The sequence below is a fragment of the Nerophis ophidion genome, linkage group LG17 (genome assembly GCF_033978795.1).
Source record: "Nerophis ophidion isolate RoL-2023_Sa linkage group LG17, RoL_Noph_v1.0, whole genome shotgun sequence".
Taxonomy (NCBI): domain Eukaryota; kingdom Metazoa; phylum Chordata; class Actinopteri; order Syngnathiformes; family Syngnathidae; genus Nerophis; species Nerophis ophidion.
The window spans coordinates 37055521-37080518 of record NC_084627.1 but is presented as its reverse complement, the minus strand read 5'-3'; the positions used below and the strand labels follow the sequence as shown (position 1 = coordinate 37080518).

Sequence of the window (24998 nt, the reverse complement as noted above, 5' to 3'; positions counted from 1 at the left end):
ATTCTATCTGTCTACATTAAAACATTCTTATTCATACTGCATTAATACGTGCTCATTTTAAACTTTCATGCAGAGAAGGAAATCCCAACTACGTCAATTTAGCAAAAGTATATTTATTAAACAGTTATTAAGTTGTGGCACAAACATTCATGTCATTCCCAAAACAGAAAGTGCAAGATTGTCAGAGACATTTTAAAACAAGCTATTAGTGCACTTTTGTGCATGATGTCACTAAGATGACATATCAAAACAACACTAAATTATAGTGCACTTTTTGTACAGAACGCTACAATAGTTAAAAACAAATAAAGGGAACTTTTGTGCATGATGTAACACAAGATATTTCAAAAACTATCAAATAAAAATGAACTGCGTAATAGGAAACCAAATAGTGTATGTCTTTTGTTATGTGGTAGGTTCCTGCAGACGTATCTCCTTCCGTTGATTTTTTTTTCATACAGTGTTGATCGGGAAATTGTTGCTTCTGCATTTTGTGGGTGTGGCCCCGAACATAGATGTTGACATGCAGAGTTTCAAGCACATTTTATTCTCTAGCGGGTGACTTTTCAAATGATGCTACATTAGCAGTGGTGCTACTTTTTGTAGCAACGCTTTTGCCGCATAATTGTTCAACATATTCCTGCTTGAAGCCAAACTACCGCCAGATGATGCACCCTGTGCTGTTTTTCTTGGGAATGAATTATTCCTCCATTTGTTACCAGATTCGCACCTTCTCTCTCGTACTACCACTCGCAACGCACCGTTAGCATCACAGCTAATGTTATGTCGCTACCTCTCTGCTCGGGGAGGGCGTGTGATGTTGCACGCGCGACAGTATGTGACGTATGTAAGAAGGTGCGCTTGTTTAAGTCTCTGTGAGAAGGAGAGACAATAAAGTGTGAAATGCATGCAGTATAATGTCCGCAGCTAAAAGCAACTGTGTGAGATCACATACTCGAATATCACGATACAGTCATTTTCTATATCACACAGATACAAACCCACAAGATATCGAGTATATCGATATGTCGCCCAGCCCTACTCTCAATCTTGAAGAAGTTAGCCGGTAGATATCTTTGGTGTCGTTTTGTTGTTTGTTTTTATTGCTGCCATTTCGATTATCCTTTGTTCACATAAATAATTATTTTATACTTTGGTCCATTTTAAAGCAAGGGGAAGCCAAGTGCTGGTAAAAACAAAGTTTGATAATCAATTTTATTTTTGAAGTATCCTAATCGGCAGCACACTTACATTATTAATAGGTATTTCTAAATAAATACATCTTTTGTTTTTGCATTTATTATTTGTTTACACATACATAAAAATATCTCAATATGAATTTAAAAGCTGATGACTAAAGTAGAGCCACTAAAGAGGTGTACGCTTCATGAGCCTATGTGTAATGTCATGCTATACACCAGGGATGTCAAACTTAATTGAGCACAGGGGCTGCATGGAGGAAAATCTGTGCACACGTGGACCGGACTATTAAAATCATAGCATTGAAACTAAAAAAAATAAAGACAACTTCAAATGATTTTCTTTGTTTTACTTTGGCCAAAACTAGAACAAATGCATTCTGAAAATATTGCAATAAAAATATAGAAAAAAATACCGGCAGCGGTTAATTTTGGATCTATTAAGGAAATAAGAAAGTGAATGAATGTTTATAACTGAATACATTTACATATGCATCAAAAAAAAATTCTTTTTTTTTATTTGTATTTTTTATGAATTAAGTAACGTTTAAGACAACCAAATTCCAAAACACAATATAAAAATTGACATAACAGGATAATGCATAAATTTATCAATTGTTTTCTAAACGGTTTGAAAAAAGTGGGACCCCAAAAATTTACTGTGGGACCCCATTTTAATGACTTGACGGGGTCCAGGGACCCCATCTTGAACATTCCTAGCACCAAAACTGATGGAGTATTGGTGCGTGGAAAACAGCAGCAGGCGGCTGTGGCCTGTGGGCCGGTTCTAATACTAATCCAAAATCATCTCATGGACCATATATAATTCATTCGTGGGCCAGATTGACTTTGACACCTCTGCTATATATACATGTGTAATGTGCAAACTTTGGTGATGATCTTATGTTGACGTGTTTTCTATTTTGATATTTATTAAAGTTATCTTGTAATGTTATGCGTCATAGAAAACATTACCTGCCTTAGGACAACAGAAAAAAATGTGTTATTGTACCTAATTCTGGCATATTTATTGTGATTATTTTGCTCATATGTTGATCACCATGCATTATCCCAATTAAATACGTTATTCAATTCAACTCAAGTCAATGCGACACGTCGATGATCTTAACAATTAGTCCACTAATCGAATTTTGAAGAGTATACCTACTGTATTTAGCAGTAAAAAAAAGTAGTTGCAGCCCAATTGTAATTAATACATGCATGCATTTATTAGTGCAAAGTACCTGTTAGAGGTGTGGCGAGACAAGACACAATATTACTTTCAAACTGGTGGAATGGGACAAAAATTTGGGGATCATGGAAGGGGTCTCTATACAGTACAAGAATGAAATATGTTACGTTTACTTAAAGATAACATGTGCTGATTGTTGTGTTAGTAATAGTATGTATATTTCAGGCCTTTCTTATTACATTATGCCTTTTGCTGAGTTTTCGTTTAATTTTATTCTACAATCTACCCCTTGGTCATTCCTGCTATAAATTACAATATTTTAGTAATCGAGTATTTCACAGAAAATTATTTTTGATTAATCAAGTAATTTAGTTTGGTTAAAGAGCAATAATACATTTTGACAATATTAAGACTAAAGAACTAATCTAGTACGGTCATATAGCATGGATGTGCATTTTTGAACCCTCAATTTACAGCAGCTGACTTAGTAAACCACCGGTTTAATTTAGTATTTGACCAAGAAAGTTGTCTCCAAAGTTGTATTATTATTTTTCTTTAGCACCACTGTATCACAAGTTATAAAGTTTGGGTTGCATGCTTCCGTAGGTTTTCTGCACGCCTCTGACGGTGGTAATGCACACATTCTGGCCTTGTGGAGGCGGATCTTCATCTTTTGACGGTGACATCATACAAAATGTGAATAAAAGATGAAAAAAAATGACTGCACATGTGTTTGTGGTCTTTGTATGAACCAATGACCATGGATTGGGCCCACTGACTGACCCGCACATCATATAGGCAAAAAAAAAATCATCAACTTAATGTCAACTCATCAACGAGTAAGCATGCATTGATCAAAAAGAAAAACATCAGAGCTTCACAATTTTCCAGTGACTGATAATCAATCACAAAGGATGGACGTGCAATGGCCAAGTTTTCACCCACTCAACCAAATAAGAGAGGGACAGTGAACAAAGGGGACCTTCAGTCCTGCATTGATAACAACAAGAGGTTTGCCATCATATAATGTGTGTGTGCATGTCTATGTGTTCACTGTGCGAGGAGGCAAACACTAAAACAAAGACCTAGTTTTCTTCTGGTTGGCAATGCAGAGCCCGATTCACTAATGAGGGACTGTGGACTTGAAAACATCACAGATCAATAATCAGCAGTACAGTAAATTTGTTTTTTTGGTGTGCAAAACTTTTGCTCAGTGTGCAATACGGGTGTTAAAATAGTGTTTTTGTTTTATTAATTATCTATAAATCGTGCAACCATTTAGTGTGCAAGATGTATTGCTTAATACTCATTTTTAGTTTTTTATTATGTTTTATTTGTTGTTACTGTATGTAAAAAATCAGTACTGCAAGCACATAGCTTTTCCATTCTGGGATAAATTTAAGTGTCGGGTATCTTAGTAATGACAAAGCATATAATAAAGTTTAAGTAAAAAGTAATAAATGGCTACTCTGCACTTCGAATACTGTAAAAAATAGTATGGGGTTTAATGGTTAAATAGAAGAATTAACCTGCAGAGAAATTACATACTGGTAATATTCTGAATAATGAAATATACGGTGGTCCTGTGGACTTTGGTCTAGTCCAGTGGTTCTTAACCTTGTTGGAGGTACCGAACTCCACCAGTTTCATATGTGCATTCACCGAACCCTTCTTTAGTGAAAAAATAAAATGGGTTTTTTTTCAAATTCAAGAAAAAGTTTTATGATTTATTTTTTATTTTTTTAGTGTTGCACAAAATGAACCGTGCATGAACATCACTTTGTTCAAAGAACAAAACCAACACAGTGCATGAACTCACAAACAAATGACACACCCGCAAATCAGTTTGACTTCTGCTGTTGCCGCATCCATAATACGCCGATAGGGAGAAGTTTTTATGTACACCTAGCCTGGGCAATTATTTTGACTCGGGGGCCAAATTTAGAGAAAAAAATATCTCTGGTGGCAGGTATATTTATTTTTAGGAAAACTAATACAAAACCTTGCAATAATGTCAGATCGAATGCTAAAAACGTTATGACAGACCGCCTTAAAAAATGGAATGCAATTTTACATTTTTTTTACTGAATGAGACCCCCGGAATGTACATGAAAATTAAGAATGTGGGATTTACAATATTAACTATGACGGATAATTTTTTTTTTCCAAGATGGCGCACTGTAGTAGCTGCTGTTGGCAGGAGCTCTGTGCTTTTGTGTCATCCTTTTGTGTTTCCCTCTTGTTTTTCATGTGTTATTATATTTTTTGGCCTTTTGGTCCGGGACCCTTTGGGACTATGTGACAAGGGGTGAAAATTTCGTGACCTCTGTGGTGCTTTTTTTGTGGACTTCTGGATCCGCCTCCCGGGAGCCTTTTGGCCATGGAGACCAGCTGCTGGGTCTCTGCTACACCAGAGTCAGTTTGGAAGGACTGGAGGAGATGCAGATGAGGGGACAGGGCTGGAGAGCTAGCACTGAGCGCTGGGACGGAGAGGCTTTGCGGTGTCTTGGCTGGGTGAGCAGGTATCGGACACCTCAGTCACCTTGGACGTATCCTCGCTCATCCATGCAGACTGGACACTGGCCGAGAGTGGAGTCGGCTCTCTTGGTTGCTTTGTTGGGTCTGCTCCTGTCTTTGGCCATGCTTCCTCCACCCCAGCGGACGATGGCGTGGAACACCGCAGAGGCCACCACAGTGGATATGTTTCTTTTACTTTTTATTCATAGCTGTATGTAGAACTGTCTTGTTGTATCTGCTGCTTTAATGTCTTTAATGTCCTGTGTTCTTTGATGTTTGATGTTTCCCTCTTACACACATGTAAGAGGGATGTGTACTATGGCTATGAGTTGTTGTTGGTTTTTTTCTTCCCTTGGCCTCAGTCTGCACCCCCTCTCCAGGGCCCAGGCTAAGACCGATTTTTTTATTTTATTTTAATCTTCAATTTTTTTCTCACGTTTGTCTGATCTTGAATGGGATTGTGCTGAAAATTGTAAGTTTCCTGAAGGAACTCTCCTGTTGGAATAAATAAAGTACTATCTAATCTCTCCAAAGACATGCACCTGGGGATAGGTTGATTGGCAACACTAAAATTGGCCCTAGTGTGTGAATGTGAGTGTGAATGTTGTCTGTCTATCTGTGTTGGCCCTGCGATGAGGTGGCGACTTGTCCAGGGTGTACCCCGCCTTCCGCCCGATTGTAGCTGAGATAGGCGCCAGCGCCCCCCGCGACCCCGAACGGGAATAAGTGGCAGAAAATGGATGGATGGATGGACTATCTAATCTCTATCTAATCTCTAATCTAAAATACTGAATATTGACAACATATGAACGTCACACCCCCTCTCCATCCACATATTTTACAATCAAGCAAAACACAACAAAAATGCAACAAACAGAGAAATATGAATGCAAATGGTAAAAAAAAACAACCAAAAAAACACCTAAAATCTGATATATATTAATATATTGGAAAAATCTCCTTCCGCGTCTGTCCCTGACACCCGCATTTGAGGCTCTGGAAACACTCCCCACCCACACTGCTTGGTGCCTGGTCTGAGCTGCTGTTACTTAGATGACCAAAGTAATTAATTAGATGAACGTAGTAACTAATTAGATTACCATAGTAACTAGTATTTCATGCAAAAGCGCAGATTTCAACCATTTAAATACTTTGTATAGTTCAGGACTTACGATCATTATAAAACATGAGTGCACATCATAATAGCAGCTTTACTTTCCATCTTATAGATCTAAAAAAAATATTTGGGAATGTCCAGTGGGCCAGATTGAAAAACTTAATGGGCCGCATGTGGCCCCCGGGGCCTTAATTTGCCAGGGTCTGATGTACAAGATGAGTCGGGTGTGGCTTGACCTCCACCGAACCCCTGAGGCCGACTCACCGAACCCATAGGGTTCGGTCGAACCCAGGTTAAGAATCACTGGTCTACTCCTTAAAGTAGTACTAACATATTAGTAGTAGTTCGGGATGCAATGATAAACCTTAGTTATCCGGAAAGTATTCACAGCACTTCACTTTTTCAGACATTGTTATGTTGAAAGCCTTATTTCAAAATGGAAATGAATCAATTTGTGTCCTCATTATTTTACACACAATACCCCATAATGAGAATGTGAAAAACTTTTTATTGAGCTTTTTTAAATATATCTAAAAAAAACAATAACTAAGAAATCACATGAACGCAAGTATTCACAAGCTTTGCTCAATACTTTGTTGATGCAAATACAGCCTCAAGTCTTTTTGAAAACGATGCCAAAATCTTGGCACACCTATCTTTGGGCAGTTTCTCTTTGCAGCACCTCTCAAGCTCCATCCGGTTGGATGGGAAGTGTCGGTGTGCAAGCCATTTTCAGATCTGATATTCAATCAGATTCAAGCCTGGGCTTTGGGTGGGCCACTCAAGGACATTTACAGAGATGTCCTGAGGCCATTTGTTTAATATCTTGGCTGTGTGCTGAGGGTCGTTATCCTGCTGAAAGATTAACGATCAGTCTGAGTTCAAGAGTGCTTTCATCCAGGATGTCTCTGTATATTTCTGCATTCATCTTTCCCTCTATCCTGACTGGTCTCAAAACTCCTGCGGCTGAAAAACATCCCCGCAGCATAATTGTGCCACCACAATGCTTCACTGTAGGGATAGTACTGTCCTGGTGATAAACGGTGCCCGGTTTCCTCCAAACATTAACGCCAAAGACTTCAAGCTTTGTCTTATTAGACTAAGGAATGTTGTTTGTTACGGTCTGAGAGTCTTTCAGGTACATTTTGGCAAATTCTAGGAGGGCTGCCATGTGCTTTTTACGAAGGAATGGCTTTCGTCTGGCCAATCGATTGGTGGATTGCTGCAGAGATGTGGTAGTCCTTCTGGAAGGTTCTCCTTTCCCAACAGAGGAATGCTGCAGCTCTGACAGATATCCACCTCCTTGACTTGGGCCCTTCTCCCTCGATCGCAAAGTTTAGAGTTCTGGTGGTTCCAAATTTCCATTCTTCTATTTACGAATGATTGAGGCCACTGTGCTAATTGGGACCTTAAAGGCAGCAGATATTTTTTGTACCCTTCACCAGATTTGTGCCTCGAGACAATCCTGTCTCGGATTTTTACAGACAATTCCTTGCACTTCATGCTTGGTTTGTGCTCTACCATGCCTTGTCGGACCTTATATAATCACGAATAACCAAACCATATCCAATCAAGTGAATTTACCACAGGTGGACTCCAATTAAGCTGTAGGAATATTTCAAGGATGATCAATTGAAACAGAATGTTCCTCTTTTCCTCAACAATATATTGACTTACAAATTATTGCCGATTAACAAGATTATTGCCATTCATTTTTGAGACCAAATCAACCATTGATATAATGATAATACATAATTTATGTACATGCTTCCAAAAGCAATAAACTTGCGTTCTTTGTATATTATAAAGTTGTAATTGGAATTTCCATCCATCCATCCATTTTCTACCGCTTATTCCCTTTTGGAGTCGCGGGGGGCGCGGGCGCCTATCTCAGCTAATTGGAATTTAACCTTTTAAATCTCCGAGTTCAATAAAACTAACAACTAATAACCATAATACATATAAATATATGTAAAACAAAGTAAAACAGAATTTTTAAAAAAGTGTTCCTCATTGTCATTTAGTTTCTATTTATTTTCACTTTATTCCCTCTTTTAGTTCGGGTTCATTATCTGCTGTATGCCAAAGTGTTCTGTTGCTTTATAAATTCCTGCTAGAATTGATTTACTTTTATTCTGCCTTCTCCCTAATAAAGGGAGCTCCTTCCTGAACTTTGTCGACCTTCTCTGCATTGCGAGATTCACAAAAGTTTAATTTATTTTTGAAAACCTCATAAAAACATTTACACACATCCTTCTGAATATTTGTCAAAAACAGGTTGTTTAAATCAGCCGATTCCAATTATCTATAAGTAAAATCGACTTTTATAAATCATATTTACTAACCGTAATTTTATTTATGGTAAGTTCTACTGACAATTTAACAATATCAACACCCAATTTACACAATAATAGTACACAATAACTAAACAAAAACAACTATTATTCATTTAAATCGTTCATTTTTTTGTCATCAAAGTCATCCTGTGTCCAGGGATAGAGCCAATCGTATACTGATACACACATGTGAAATGTCTATCGTAAACTGATACTACCTTTGGTATCCAACACTACCGATTTATGGATCCATCTTGCCCGTACGTGTGTTTCTGGCAGCGAATGCTAAACAACAAGAGCCACCCAACAGTTTATCCTCTCTCGAACTCTTATTAATATACTTGTTAATTTCCTGTTAAGAACTGATTACTTTCTGCTGTCACGTGCTTCCAGCTACACTTCTTAAACTTTATTAAGCACTTATTTCTTATGTTGTTTTAAGTTACTTTAGCCTGCTTCTGCATGTTTGTCTTCTGAGTGTAAAATGTTAAGTCTCAATCTCCAGTGATAGTAATACTTGTAGTATGGATGTATGTAGTTTTTTTGCTACAATGGACAATTACTGACTAAGGAGAGCGGCTCCACAAGTTCTATTGAGATACAGTTAGCTGCTAGTTTCCTCTGTGGCAGCTAATTCTTCCAGTAAAAGCATAAAAGTACAAATCAACGTTTAAAAATGTGGACAGTTCTGGGTGAATCGTAATGCAACACCCTGTTCCCATCAATGCCCAACTTTACTTTTAAGTGAAATACAATGCTGAACTGCAGGATAGTTTTACCTTGGGTTGGTTGCAGAGGTATCTGCAGAGTTCACCAATATACTGGAAAACTGTCACATTATTCTTTCGACAGTCACTCCAGAACTGTGATGCTGAGAACTTCTTCTTTAGAACGCAGGTCGCACCTGAGTTGAAGACATAGAATCCACCATTAGAATAACAACTGGGTGCAGTTTCCATGTCATGGTCATGTCCACGCAGTCCATTTTTAAAACAGAAATTTTTCCTATTCTGGTGTAAAGACAAATGATTATGTTCCATTGAAAACATTTCTACTTTCTGTCATGCACATTTCGGCAAATCAGAAACGTGAAAAGGAAGCCACAGTTTGTTTGGTTGTGCATTATCGCGCCTCCTTTTAACGTTCATATTTGCAATTCGTCGCCATTTTTAATACATTTGATAATACTTGATGGCTATTTCCGGACAAAACCGAACAGCAAAAGAAAGAGAAAAACATCTGTGACCAGTGGCAACAACAACTACTAGAGCAGGCCTGGGCAATTATTTTGACTCAGGGGGCCCAATTTAGAAAAAAATTATGTGTCTGTGGGCCGGTATATCTCTCTATCTATGTACGTATACACATACTGTAATATATATATATATAAATATATACATACATTCATACATACATATATGTACATACATACATACATACATACATACAGATATACATATACTGTATACATACACACACACATATATATACACATATATATATGTATATATATATACACAGAATATATACACATATATTATATATATATACAGTGATACAGTGTATATATATATATACATATATATATACATTCATACATACATATATGTACATACATACATACATACAGATATACATACACACACACATATATATACTTATATACATACATACACGTATACATATATATATATATATATATATATATATATATATATATATATATATATATATATATATATATATATATATATATATATATATATATATATATATATATATATATATATGTGTGTGTGTGTGTGTGTGTGTACTGTGTTCATAAGAACGGTTGCTCAATGGAGCCCACTGTCCTCAATCTCTCTGATCTCTCCTCATCTTCCAGTGTTGCCAACTCCTCATTAGTGATAGTAGCTATTGGCTGTCATAAAAGTTGCTAGAAGTTGATGTTATCACCTCATTTGAATAATAATTGATTACATTGGAGCTGTAGGAGAGAGGAATAAGATGGTAAGAGACATAAAAAGTGAGTTAAAAAAACGCAAATTATAATAGCTGTAAATTAATTTTCTTCTGTTGATTCTAAGTTTAGTTGCATTTTTAATGACTGAGCGAGCATGTCAAGCTAATAATGGCAAAGTGTATACAAGTATGAGAGCACAGTGTTCAAGCAGCTGCAGTGTCTTTCCCCATATCCTGTGCCACTTAGTTTGACTACTTTAGGACAATGACCTCTCTGTGGTTCATCCGATCAACAACTCTGGGCATTGACCACCACCACTCAGGGATATTGAACTTTAGAATCAACAAAAACATGTGGTTAAAATGCGTACCTTTTCTAGGAAAAGGGTACTGTTTACTGGATGTTGTGACACAACATAATTGACATTCAAGAGATAGCCCACAGGAGCATACTTCAACAAAGTATGAATGTGTACATGTTGTCCTAGAACAGGGGTCGGCAACCTTTACCACTAAAGGAGCCATTTCGACTCGTTTCACAATATGAGGAAGACAATGGGAGCCACAACTATTCTCGCCAATATCTGCTGGTGGTCACCCAGATGACAAGAATAAGGGCCCACCTCAACCACGCGGGGGGGGGGGGGGGGGTTGGTGCTCGCGGGGTGTATAACATAGTCAAGTTGTGGCATGGATGCAAAGGATTCTGGGTATTTGTTGTGATGCATTTATGTTGTGTTACTGTGAGGATTTTCTCCCGAAATGTGTTTGTCATTCTTCTTTTGTGTGGGTTCACAATGTGGCGCATATCAGTAGGAGTGTTGAAGTTGTTTATATCACAGACGTCAGTGTACTCTGTGTCACCCAGTATGCCTTGCAATCTCATACATGTGCCGATAGAAGCAGCGAAATGCATGTGTCCCGTCGGCACGCAAATAGCATCCCGTGAATGGCGGGCGTGATGATGGTCAAGAGGAGGCAAATAGCATCCCGTGAATGGCGGGCGGGATGACGTTCAAGAGGACGTTAAGAGAAATATCATCACGGCACGCCCTTAATATTGTACTCCGAGTGAAAATTGGAGAACGTTGACTCCGGGTTAAGCCGGGAGAGGCATTGATTTCCGGAATCTCCCCGCAACAATTCTTGGGGGTCGGCGATTGTGCAGCTGAGCCGCATCAGAGTTGCCAAAGAGCCGCATGCGGCTCCGGAGCCGCGGGTTGCCGACCCCTGTCCTATAAGAACTTCAAAATAGCGTCACCGACTAATAGCAACACAGAGGCATTTCCGTCCATCTATCCATTTTCTACCACTTGTCCCTTTTGGGGTCGCTGTTTTATATCAATGTTAGTCAGTATAAATCTAATTTGTTTGTACAAGTCTAAAACCATCGTGACAATAATTTTCATTAGCCTGTCAATCCGATCATCCATTGTATGTAAAGATACCTTTATAAATTCATATTAGATATAAAGTCATGGATTTTTTTGTGTGCAAATTTTGTCCATTCATCCATCAATTTTCTACTGCTTGTCCCTTTCAGGGCCGCGGGGGGTTTTGGAGCCCTTCTCAGCTGCATTTGGGCGGAAGGCACGTACACCCTGCACAAGTCGTCACCTCATCGCTGGTCCAACAGTGTGTAAAAATAAAAAACAACAACACGTACGTATGTATTTATCGCTTTTGCTCAATACTTTGTTGATGCGATTTTGGCAGCAATAACAGCCTCAAGTCTTTTTGAATACAATGCCACAAGCTTTGCACGCCTACCTTTGGGCAATTTCGCCCATTACTCTTTGCAGCGCCTCTCGAGCTCTTTTGGTTTGGATGGGAAGCGTTGGTTTTCATCAAACATGTCTCTGTACATTGCTACATTCATCTTTCCCTCTATTTTGCCTAGTCTCCCAGTTCCTGCTGATGATATTGGCCTGGGGATGAGCCCTAAAGAGTTCAATCTTTGTCTCATCAGACCAAAGAATGTTGCTTCGTAACGTCTAAGAATCTTTCAGGCCCATTTTGGCAAACTTTTAACTAAAAAAATAGCTTCTATCTGGTCACTCTACCATATGGGCCTGATTGGTGGTTTGCCACAGAGGTGGTTGGTCTTCTGGAAGGGTCTCCTCTCTCAACAGAGGAAAGCTCTAGCTCTGAAAGAGTGACCATCGGGCTCTTGGTCGCCTCCCTGACTAGACTAAGATAAATTCAGCTATGTACAGAGACATCCTGGATAAAAACCAACACTTCTCATCCAATCTGATGGAGCTTGAGAGGCGCTGCAAAGAGGAATGGGCGAAACTGTCCAAAGATCAGTGTGTCAAGCTTTTCAAAAAGACTTGAGGCTGTAATTGCTGCCGAATTTGCATCAACAGAGCATCGAGCATATTTATTTATGTACATATCATTTGTTTGTTATTTTTGTTTTTAATACATTTGCAAAATTAAAAAAAACAACATTTTCACATTGTCATTATGGGGTATTGTCTGTAGAATTTTGAGGACAAACATTAATGTATTCTATTTTGGTATAACGCTGTATCATAACAAAATGTGGAAAAAGTGAAACAATACTACTCAACTATGTATAAAGCGTTTTCTATTCGGGCTCCAGTACTCTGGAATGCCCTCCCGGTAACAGTTCGAGATGCTACCTCGGTAGAAGCATTTAAGTCTCATCTCAAAATTAATTTGTATATTCTAACCTTTAAGTATACCCCCTTTTTAGACCAGTTGATCTGCCGTTTCTTTTTTTTTTCTCCTCTGTCCCCCTCTCCCTTGTGGAGGGCGGGTGGGGGGGACACAGGTCCGGTGGCCATGGATGAAGTACTGGCTGTCCAGAGTCGGGACCCAGGATGGACCGCTCGTCCAGAGTCGTGACCCAGAATGGACCGCTCCCTTGTATATCGGTTGGGGACATCTCTGCGCTGCTGATCTGCCTCCGCTTGGGATGGTTTCCTGCTGGCTCCACTAAAGACGGGACTCTCGCTACGATATTAGATCCACTTTGGACTGGACTATCACCGTTTTATTAGATCCACTATGGACTGGACTTTCACAATATCATGTTAGACCCGCACAACATTCATTGCTTTCGGTCCCCTAGGGGGGGGGGGCGGTTGCCCACATATGCGGTCCTCTCCAAGGTTTCTCATAGTCATCATTGTCACTGTCACCGACGTCCCACTGGGTGTGAGTTTTTCCTTGCCCTTATGTTGGCTCTGTACTGAGTAAGTCGTCGTGGTTTGTGCAGCCCTTTGAGACACTTGTGATTTAGGGCTATATAAATAAACATTGATTGATTGATTGATGTAACAATATCAAGATTGTCCAATAATGACTTGTGCAAAAAAATATGAACATACCTATTTGTCATTTCACTTTTCCTACCCTCAGACATACTGATACAAAAATGTTGAGTATAACAACTGTGTGCCAGCCTTATATACAGGGCCAGAAGACAAAGATGCAATAACAATTCTTCACAATGGTGTTCAGTCTTCTACTCCAAAATCAAAACACCCTTGTTAAGGTACAAGTCAAAATGAAAGGCAGGTCATCAATCAGAGTGTTACACGTTTTTGCCAGTGGACATTGTGTGCCACCCACTTGACTGTTTGCCAAGAAAATGACTACTCCGTAAAAAAAACATTCAGAGGCAGTAAGAGCAGAGTAGGGTACGGTGTAAAAATTGTACTCAAGTAAGAGTAATACCGTATTTTTCGGATTATAAATCGCTCCGGAGTAGACGTCGCACCGGCCGAAAATGCATAATAAAGAAGGAAAAAAACATGTATACGTCGCACTGAAGTATAAGTCGTATTGTTGGGGGAAATTTATCTGATAAAATCCAACACCAAGAATAGACATTTGAAAGACAATTTAAAATAAATAAAGAATAGTGAACAACATGCTGAATAAGTGTACGTTAGGCATAAATAACAAACTAAGAAGATGCCTGGTATGTTAACGTAACATATTATGGTAAGAGTCATTCAAATAACTATAACATATAGAACATGCTATACGTTTACCAAACAATCTGTCAACCCTAATCGATAAATCGGATTAAATCTTCTTCCTCGATGTCGCTTCTAAACAACTCTGCCAACTCCAAAGGTATGCGCCGCTCCCTCTTGTCGTTTTCTGCTGCATATTTCACTACGTCCAGCTTGTAATCTGCAGTACATGATTTCCTTTTTGGTGCCATTTTTGTTCAGCCCTTCTCAGTTTTTATAAGTTACCGCCAACGATGAAATGATCAATTTTAATAGCTACGGCAGTAGCATATAGCATATAGCAGTTAGCATTCCATGACCCACAATGCACTTCTGCCATTACCCTACCCCACCAAATTTTTTATTGGTTGACGTGTGTGTGTGACTATTGCTGACATTTTCTTCGTCTCTTCCGCGAATGAGATAAATAATATTATTTGATATTTTACTGTAATGTGTTAATAATTTCACACATAAGTTGCTCCAAAGTATATGTCGCACCCTCGGCCGAACTATGAAAAAAACTGCGACTTAACGGTACTTTGGAGTGGTCCCTAAACTATGGTCCGCGGGCCGAATACGGCCCACCAGCGTCCATAATCCGGCCCGCGGGAAGTCTCAAGTTTGTTTTTTTGATTTGTCCTTTTTAATTTATTTTCTACCGCTTGTTACTTTTGGGGTCTCCTAGTCGCTCAGGCAAATCATATTGTCAAAAAATGCATTTTCCCATCGATAACGTGACATCATACCGCTCGCGCTGCGAGTGTGCGGCAAGTGCGCACTCTTTTAGTCAATTAGTGCGTATATATATATATATATATATATATATATGTATATATATATATATATATATATATATATGTATACTATGGTTGTGCAGTATACCGGCATGGCGTAGTGGGTAGAGCGGCCGTGCCAGAAACCTGAGGGTTGCAGGTTCGCTTCCCACCTATAGACATCAAAGTCGCTGCCGTTGTGTCCTTGGGCAGGACACTTCACCCTGTGCCCCCGGTGCCGCTCACACCGGTGAATGAATGATGAATGAATGATTGGTGGTGGTCCGAGGGGACGTAGGCGCAAACTGGCAGCCACGCTTCCGTCAGTCTACAACAGGGCAGCTGTGGTTACAGATGTAGCTTACCACCACCAGGTGTGAATGAATGATGGGTTCCCACTTCTCTGTGAGCGCTTTGAGTATATAACAATAGAAAAGCGCGATATAAATCTAATCCATTATTATTATTATTAGTATAGTACCGCGATACTAATGAATAATGTTCGGTACTATACCGCCTCTAAAAAGATTCCGATCCGCACCCCTAAACCTCCCGCGTCGTCGTCACGTCATGACAAAAGAGAGAACGGATGCATTTTGACTTAAAAACTAATGGAAAAGGTAAAGTTATAACACTAAAATACCGGAAGAGGTGCTTTAAGACATGGCTAGTTAAATAGCAGCTTACGTCCAGCCCCCGTCGGCAGTGTTGTAGCTACTTCTAAATCACTAATCCTCGCCTCCATGGCGACAAATAAAGTAAGTTTTTTTACAAGTATCATCCCTGCAGGACGAGGAATAGCTAAACATGCTTCACTACAAATCGTAGCTCACTGGCTTCACAATGTAAACAAATGCCATGGGTGGATCTACACCTGACATCCACTGTAAATTACCAAGTACAGTAGCGTATCTAGTCGATACTACTATGATTACATCGATATTTTTTTTCATTTTTTAAAAATGTATATTATGTTTAAAAACTCAGGAAATATGAAATATGACTTTGAATATGACCAATGTAACGACTTGGTATCGGATTGATACCCAAATTTGTGGTATCATCCAAAACTAATAAAGCATCAAAACACCAGAAGAATAGGTGATTATCACATATTAACAGAAGTGTAGATAGAACATGTTAAGAGAAAATAACCAGATATTAACAGTTAACGAACACGTAGAATAATAATTCATTTTCTAACACTTGTCCTTGCGGGAGCTGCCATGCAAGGCCCTGACCACGACCCATCAGGAGCAAGGGTGAAGTGTCTTGCTCAAGGACACAATGCACGTGACTAGGTTGGCAGAAGGTGGGGATCGAACCAGGAAGCCTCAGGTTGATTGCACGGCCACTCTCAAAACCGCGCCACGCCATCTCATGTATTACACGGTTACTCTGCCGAGCTCTAGACCAGTGGTTCTCAAGTGAGGGTACGAGTACCCCTGGGGTACTTGAAGGTATGCCAAGGGGTACGTGAGATGTCTTTAAAATATTGTAAAAATAGCCACAATTCAAAAATCCTTTAAAAATAAATGTATTGAATAATACTTCAACAAAATATGAATGTAAGTTCATAAACAGTGAAAAATAAATGCAACAATGCAATATTCAGTGTTGACAGCTACATTTTTTGTGGACATGGTCCATAAATATTGATATTAAGGATTTCTTTTTTTGTGAAGAAATGTTTAGAATTAAGTTCATGAATCCAGATGGATCTCTATTACAATCCCCAAAGAGGGCACTTTAAGTTGATGATTACTTCTATGTGTATAAATCTTTATTTATAATTGAATCACTTGTTCTTTTTTCAACAAGTTTTTAGTTATTTTTATATCTTTCTTTCCAAATAGTTCAAATGAGCAATATTTTACAATTTGATGAATCAGAAACAGATGACATAGTGCTGTATTTTACTTCTTTATCTCTTTTTTTCAACCAAAAATGCTTCACTCTGATTAGGGGGTACTTGAATTAACAAAACGTTCACAAGGGGCAAATCACTGAAAAAAGGTTGAGAACCACTGCTCTAGACAGCACCGACACTCAACAACGCCACATAATTTACAGACTATACTTATCCATCCATCCATATTCTACCACTTGTCCCGTCCGGGGTCGCGGGGGGCGCTGGAGCCTATCTCACCTACAATCGGGCGGATGGCGGGTACACCCTGGACAAGTCGCCAGCTCATCGCAGGGCCAACACAGATAGACAACATTCACACTCACATTCACACACTAGGGCCAATTTAGTGTTGCCAATCAACCTATCCCCAATTACTGGTTTGCAAAAAATATTTTTAACCCAAATACACTAGTGTGCGGCGGCACAGTGGTTGAAAAACACTGGATTAGTGAAACAAAACCATGTGACAGTTCCCAGTGAAAAAGTCTCTGACAAGCCTAATGCATGTCTTTGCAAGCTCCAATTCCATCCATCCACTTTCTACCTCGTCCCTTTCGGTGTCACGGGGGGAGGGGGGGGGGGGGTCGCTGAAACCTATCTCAGATGCATTCGGGCTGAAGGCGGTGTACACCCTGGACAAGTCACCCACCTCATGGCAGGGCCAACACAGACAGACAACATTCACACTCACATTCACACACTAGTGCCAATTTAGTGTTGCCAATCAACCTATCCTCAGGTGCAAGCTCTAGTTAAAAGAATATAAATAAAAATATAGTAAATAAATGTAGTGATCAAAATGAAATAGAATGCAGTGGAGTAAAATAAGTGTTTGTTCTTTACAAAAAATAGTCAAGTAGAAGTAAAAAAATATGTTGCATTAAAACTACTCTGACATGTACAATTTATCCAACAAGTTACTGTAATTAATGTTGCGCAATACTGGCCATGTCAGTGTTTGAGCATAGTTACTTTTTTCCTCACTTTCTCCTCCTATTTGTATCCTTTCCAGAGGAGATAGACATCTCAACACAAAGACTTCTGTGTGTAACAGCATCATTCAATTACAACAAGCCTTCAGGCATACTTTCCTGGACATTTATTTTTTTTGTTCAGTTATTCTACTATAAATGATATGGAATAACAGTAAAACATGCCTGCATATTCCTTCCTTGATTCTCTGTTCAATATAATTTTTTTAATGTGCTCGTACGTTCTGTTTTTATTTGGCGATTGATTTGGTTTCTATGTGTCAGACAGTCAACTTCTTTCTTTCCCTGGCATCTTCCTTAGCTGTCTCTCGTCATGTGATTAGACTGTGTATACTTCCTCCTCCGTTTCTAGGTTCGGTCCTTGTCATGGATTACGAAATGTGTTGGGTTATTTTTTGTTTCTTCAAAAATGCAGTCCTTTGAAATTACTTTTTCTTGGATTGTTTGATGATGAAGTATTTTTGAGTTTTCCTGCTCGGTTTTCTGAATTTGGTCTATCTTCCTCTGCTTCATGTATCTTAAAAATATCGAATAATACCTAAACACAAAAGCTAGTTTAGCCTTCTTGTCTGCTTCTGCTTGGTCTTATTCTGTGCAACATGTTTAGCCTTGTGCCCCAGTCTTCCAATGATAATAATACTTGTAAGAAATGCAATTCATTTGTCGCAATGGAGGTGATGATTCATAATATAGGAGAGCAGCTACACCCTTTATGAAAATACAGTTGCTAGCCAGAGTACCAAAAATAAATACTGTATTTCCTTGATTTGCCGCATGGCATTTAGCATGCGCCTGCCTCGAATTACTGCCGGGTCAAACTCGCTTCGCTAAATAATTAGCGCATGCTTAGTATTACCGCCTGGTCAAACTTGCGATGTCACGAGTGACACTACCCCTGTCATCATTTTCAAAATGGAGCAGCCTGATTTCAATACCGGTCATTTGAAATCGCATAAAGGGAAGAAGATTAAGAGCTATTCAGTAGGATTTAAGGTCCAAACTTACATCACACTCAAATTTTTACTGCATGCCTTTGGTAAGTGCCGGAGTGAGAAGAGGTTTTAAAGGCCGACTGAAACCCACTACTACCCACCACGCAGTCTGATAGTTTATATATATCAATGATGAAATATTAACATTGCAACACATGCCAATACGGCCTTTTTAGTTTACTAAATTGCAATTTTAAATTTCCCGGGACTTTTTTCTTGAAAACGTTGCGGAATGATGACGTGTACGCGTGACGTCACGGGCTGTTATGAATATGAGCGCTGCGTACACACACAGCTAAAAGTCATCTGCTTTAACCGCATAATTACACAGTATTTTTGGACATCTGTGTTGCTGAATCTTTTGCAATTTGTTCAATTAATATTGGAAAAGTCAAAGTAGAAAGACGGAGTTGGGAAGCTTTAGCCTTTAGCCACACAAACAGACGGTGATTCCTTGTTTAAAATTCACAGAGGTGAAACTTTAGTATGGATCACAGCGAACTACATGTCAACCAGCAGGTTTCGGTGAGAAAATTTTGGTTAAAAAGTCGCCTCTTACCGGATAATCAGCTGAGCTGGTGCCGTCCATACAGCTGCCGTCGACTTCCCCGAGACACTGCGAATCAACACCCGGCCGTGGACGTACACTTCCGACTATCAGGTACTGTTAAACTCACTAAAACACTAGCAACACAATAGAAAGATAAGGGATTTCCCAGAATTCTCCTAGTAAATGTCTCTAAAAACATATGAATCCGTCTCAAATGCAACGTGATTGCAATCGCGTTGTGGTTTTTTTAAACTTTTTTTTTTTCTTTTTCTAGTCCGTCGCTATTAATATCCTCAAACACAAATCTTTCATCCTCGCTCAAATTAATGGGGAAATTGTCGTTTTCCCGGTCTGAATAGCGTTTTTTTGTTGGAGGCTACCATTAAAATCAATGTGAATATATGAGGAGCCCTCAACATGTGACGTCATCGTCTGCGACTTCCGGTAGAGGCAGGGCTTTTCTCCAGTTGCGAACTTTATCGTGGATGTTCTCTACTAAATCCTTTCAGCAAAAATATGGCAATATTGCAAAATGATCAAGTATGACACATAGAATGGACCTGCTATCCCCGTTTAAATAAGAAAATCTCATGTCAGTAGGCCTTTAAAATAATCAGCGCATGCTTACTTTTACCGCATGCCTTTGGTAAGCGCTGGAGTGAGAAGAGGTTTTAAATTAATTAGCGCCCCGGCGGCAATTCAAGGAAATACGGTAAATAAAGTATTAGCCAAAAGAGGATCATTTTTTGTGATTGGCAAGGAAAAGGCACTAAAAGGGCTAGGACTGCACGATTTATCAATTTTACATAAAAATCCAATTAATCATTTATGACAACCCATCCATCCATCCATCCATTTTCTACCGCTTGTCCCTTTAGGGGCCGCGAGGGGTCACTGGAGCCTATCTCAGCTGCATTCGGACACAAGGCGGAATGTTTAAAAAAAGAATATTGTAAAATCAACATTCTCTATTATGTCTTGTACCCCCAAGCTCAGTTCCTCCACTCCAGTCCAGTCTGCATGGACCAGGGGCGGCCAACCAGTCAGAGACCAAGAGCCCTATTTTTCACTTTGTTACCGCAGAGAGCCACGGCATACACATGGGCACAAATGAACATCACCCCATCCATTCCTCTCACACACACATGCACATACGCACACACACATCAGTGTTTAAAGGGGAACATTATCACAATTTCAAAAGGGTTGAAAACAATAAAAAACAGTTCCCATTGTTTTGTTGTCCATCCATCCATTTTCTACCGCTTATTCCCTTTCGGGGTCGCGGGGGGCGCTGGCGCCTATCTCAGCTACAACGGGCGGAAGGTCCTGCAGTCCTGGGTTCAAATCCAGGCTCGGGATCTTTCTGTGTGGAGTTTGCATGTTCTCCCCGTGAATGCGTGGGTTCCCTCCGGGTACTCCGGCTTCCTCCCACTTCCAAAGACATGCACCTGGGGATAGGTTGTTTTGTTGTATTTTTTTAATTTTTTTTCAAAATTTTACCAGTCCCCGAATATCCCTAAAAAAAGCTTTAAAGTGCTTGATTTTCGCTATTCGCGATGCGACTATCCATTTCCCTGTGACGTTATACAGTGCTGCCAATGTAAACAAAAAATGGCGAATAGCATCTGCAGGTTATCCATACATCTCTGTGTCATGTCTGTCATCGCCGGTAAAATGTGGAGACACTCTGGCACATTCAATGGGGGTCTGGCGGCAGACACTTTCGCATCTTCGGGCCACTGGTGCAACTTGAATCCCTCCCTGTTAGTGTTGTTACACCCTCCGACAACACACCGACGAGGCATGATGTCTCCAAGGTTCCAAAAAATAATCGAAAAAACGGAAAATAACAGAGCTGAGACCCAATGTTTACAATGTGTTGAAAATGAAAATGTCGGCTGTATTACCTCGGCGACGTCACATTCTGACGTCATCGCCTCCAGAGCGATAAACTGAAAGGGGTTTAATTCGCCAAAATCAACCCATTTAGAGTTCGGAAATCGGTTAAAAAAATATATGGTCTTTTTTCTGCACCATTAAGGTATATATTGATGCTTACATAGGTCTGGTGATATTGTTCCCCTTCAAGTTAAAGTTGGAAGTACCACTGATATCACACACACACTAGGTGTGTTGAAATGACCCTCTGTTTTGGACCCATCCCCTTGTTCCACCTCCTGCGAGGTGAGGGGAGCAGTGAGCAGCAGCGGTGACTGCGCTCGGGAATAATTTTGGAGATTTAGTATACATTTTTTTATTTACGGCCACAATTTAACTCACTAATGTACATTTGGCGCTTCTGGGTTCAACCTTGTACATAAACAAATATTAATGAAACTGTGGATGATTGTATATTGCAAATCCACTCCACTACACACCTGCTTTGCCAGAGAAGAAGACACAGTAGAAGGCATCTGAGGTGCCAATTTTGTGATTATTGTCACAAAAATTGTTCTCATCCTCACACCGTAACCTGTGGGGTCCCCCAGGGCTCCGTACTCGGTCCAACCCTCTTCACCATGTACATGCTTCCCCTCGGGTGTGTCGTCAGCAGACATGGAATTAATTTCCCCTGCTATGCTGACGACACACAACTCTACCTTAAGGTCTCCCCTTCTAGGTCCTCCTCCCACTTTTGTTAGTCTCAGCTCCATCCTGGAGTAAACACATGGATGAGTCCAAACTTCCTGCAGCTTAACGGCTCAAAAACTGAAGCCTTCCAAACTGGTACTCCTCAACAACTCAATTCTTCCCACATAGCCTTAGTTTCATTTTTTGGCCACAACTATTTCCTTAAGTTTGACCCCCACCTCTCCATCTCCAAACTTCACCCCTTCCTTGTCCATGCCTTTGTCTCCTCCAGGTTGGATTACTGTAACGCACTCCTCATCGGGATCCCTGGCATAAGCCTCCAAAAGCTCCAGTATGTTCAGAACAGCGCTGCCAGAGTCCTGACAAGGGTGCGGAAGTATGAGCACATCACCCTTATCCTCCGCACCCTTCATTGGCTCCCCGTCACCGCCCGCATTGAGTACAAAGTCCTCTTGCACACCCACCACTGTCTGCACGGTGATGCCCCCACTCAGTGGCCTAGTGGTTAGAGTGTCTGCCCTGAGATCGGTAGGTTTTGAGTTCAAATCCCGGCCGAGTCACACCAAAGACTATAAAAATGGGACCCATTACCTCCCTGCTTGGCACTCAGCATCAAGGGTTGGAATTGGGGATTAAATCACCAAAAATGATTCCCGGGCGCCGGTGCTGCCCACTGCTCCCCTCACCTCCCAGGGGGTGATGAAGGGTGATGGGTCAAATGCAGGGAATAATTTCACCACACCAAGAGTGTGTGAGACAATCATTGGTACTTTAACTTTAACTTTACCTCACCAACCTCCTCACACCACACACCTCAGCTCGGACCCGGTCAGGCCAACCACACTGTCTGCTCGCGCCCAGGACAGGGCTCAATACCATGGGGGACAGAGCTTTTGAAGCTGCCGCTCCCCGTCTGTGGAACACCCTCCCTGACCACCTCAGGGCCCCACAGACAGTGGATGCTTTTTAAAAAAGGGCTAAAAACCTACCTTTTTAAAAAAGCATATATCTAATTTTAACCTAGTTTTTATTCTGTCTTGTTTTAATGCGTTGGATGTTTTTACTTTTTATTTGTTATTCAAATGTTAAGTGCCATATATGATAAAATTGTGTGATGACTGTATTATGATGATATTTGTCCCATGAATTAATGAGGACCCCGATTTAAACAAGTTGAAAAACTTATTCGGGTGTTACCATTTAGTGGTCAATTGTACAGAATCTGTACTGTACTGTGCAATCTACTAATAAAAGTTTCAATCAATCAATCCATCAATACAAATAAAATGCCATCCATCCATCCATTTTTTAACGCTTGTCCCTTTCGGGGTCACGGTGGGGTACTGGAGCCTATCTCAGCTGCATTCGGGCGTGATTGAACTCAGGACTACTCGGGACCTTCTTATTGTGAGGCACACGCACTAACCCCTGTCCACCGTGCTGCCCCAAATAAAATGTATTATTATTATTATTGTGTTTATTTAATATATTATTTATCTATTATTTATGTATTGTAATTCAAAGATCAAATGGACCAAAATAAATCACCTGACCCTCATGAATTCCTCATTTACCGATAGGACGATTTTCTGACTGTTGGACATTGCGGATAAAAGCCTGACTTTTTTTCAAGAACAATTCGGTACACTTTATTTTTTAAATCATATCGTTTTGTATATGATTGCTTTTTTATTTCAATCACTTACTTTATAGTAAAATAACATAATATTGTCTGTTTATTCACATGGTATCAGCATAGTAATATTAAAGCTGCCAATTGTAAAACGTTAGTGTCACGGTGCGTTCCAAAATTTGGGCCCTTTTTTAATGTCAATGCATACATTTAGACTGATGTCCTCACCTTTAGCGTCTCTCACTAACTTATTTGTCATTATTTCCCTATCTCTATCATATTTCATAACACTGTATTCATTCTAGGTGGGGGAAATAATCTATTTTTAGATGCATTGCATTTCGGACATGAGCGATTGTAAAATTGATCAGTAAACACCAACAATCACTTACTTTATAGTAAAATAACATAATATTGTCTGTTTATTCACATGGTATCAGCATAGTAATATTAAAGCTGCCAATTGGAAAACGTTAGTGTCACGGTGCGTTCCAAAATTTGGGCCCTTTTTTAATGTCAATGCATACATTTAGACTGATGTCCTCACCTTTAGCGTCTCTCACTAACTTATTTGTCATTATTTCCCTATCTCTATCATATTTCATAACACTGTATTAATTCTAGGTGGGGGAAATAATCTATTTTTAGATGCATTGCATTTCGGACATGAGCGATTGTAAAATTGATCAGTAAACACCAACAATTGAATATTTATTTACTGTAAAAAAAATAATAATAATAAATAAAAAAGTAATGAAATCAGTTCTAAATGCGGCTGACTGCAGCGAGCCACCTCACCAAGAGATCCAACTGACTGCTTTCTTTTAGGGCACTTAGGTTCCAGTTTTGCACAGATTTCCATTAATAAATGCAAATAGGGATTCAACTTTTTCGTTTTACAAATACACTCCTTTTAAAAGTGATGAATGCTTATTTAGTGAAACAAAAAAAAAATTAAAGCTGCATCAATTTACACAAATTAAAGACGCATTAATAATTGATTTTTAATCAAATCCTAGCTCCGGAATTGTAATCGTAATCAAATCGTGAGGTGCCCAAAGATTCATTCCTCTTTCATACATGCTTTACATTTTCTATTTGATTACAAAAATCACACAGTCCTGTGTTATGTTGAGGTGGGAATCTTTGGTCACATCACAATTCGATTACGATTACAATTCAGGAGCTACGATTCTATAAAAAATCTATCATTGAAGCATCTATAAGTTATGG

General features: G+C 39.6%; 1 protein-coding gene across 1 annotated transcript in view; it reads right to left on the bottom strand.

Annotated features, from left to right (window-relative positions):
- slc27a6 (solute carrier family 27 member 6) overlaps positions 1-24998 on the bottom strand; it is an 84145-nt gene that overhangs the window by 30454 nt on the left and 28693 nt on the right. Inside the window, exon 4 of the mRNA XM_061876883.1 lies at positions 9141-9265. Within this exon, the coding sequence (XP_061732867.1) occupies positions 9141-9265 (125 nt within the window). The remainder of the gene's footprint in view (positions 1-9140; positions 9266-24998) is intronic.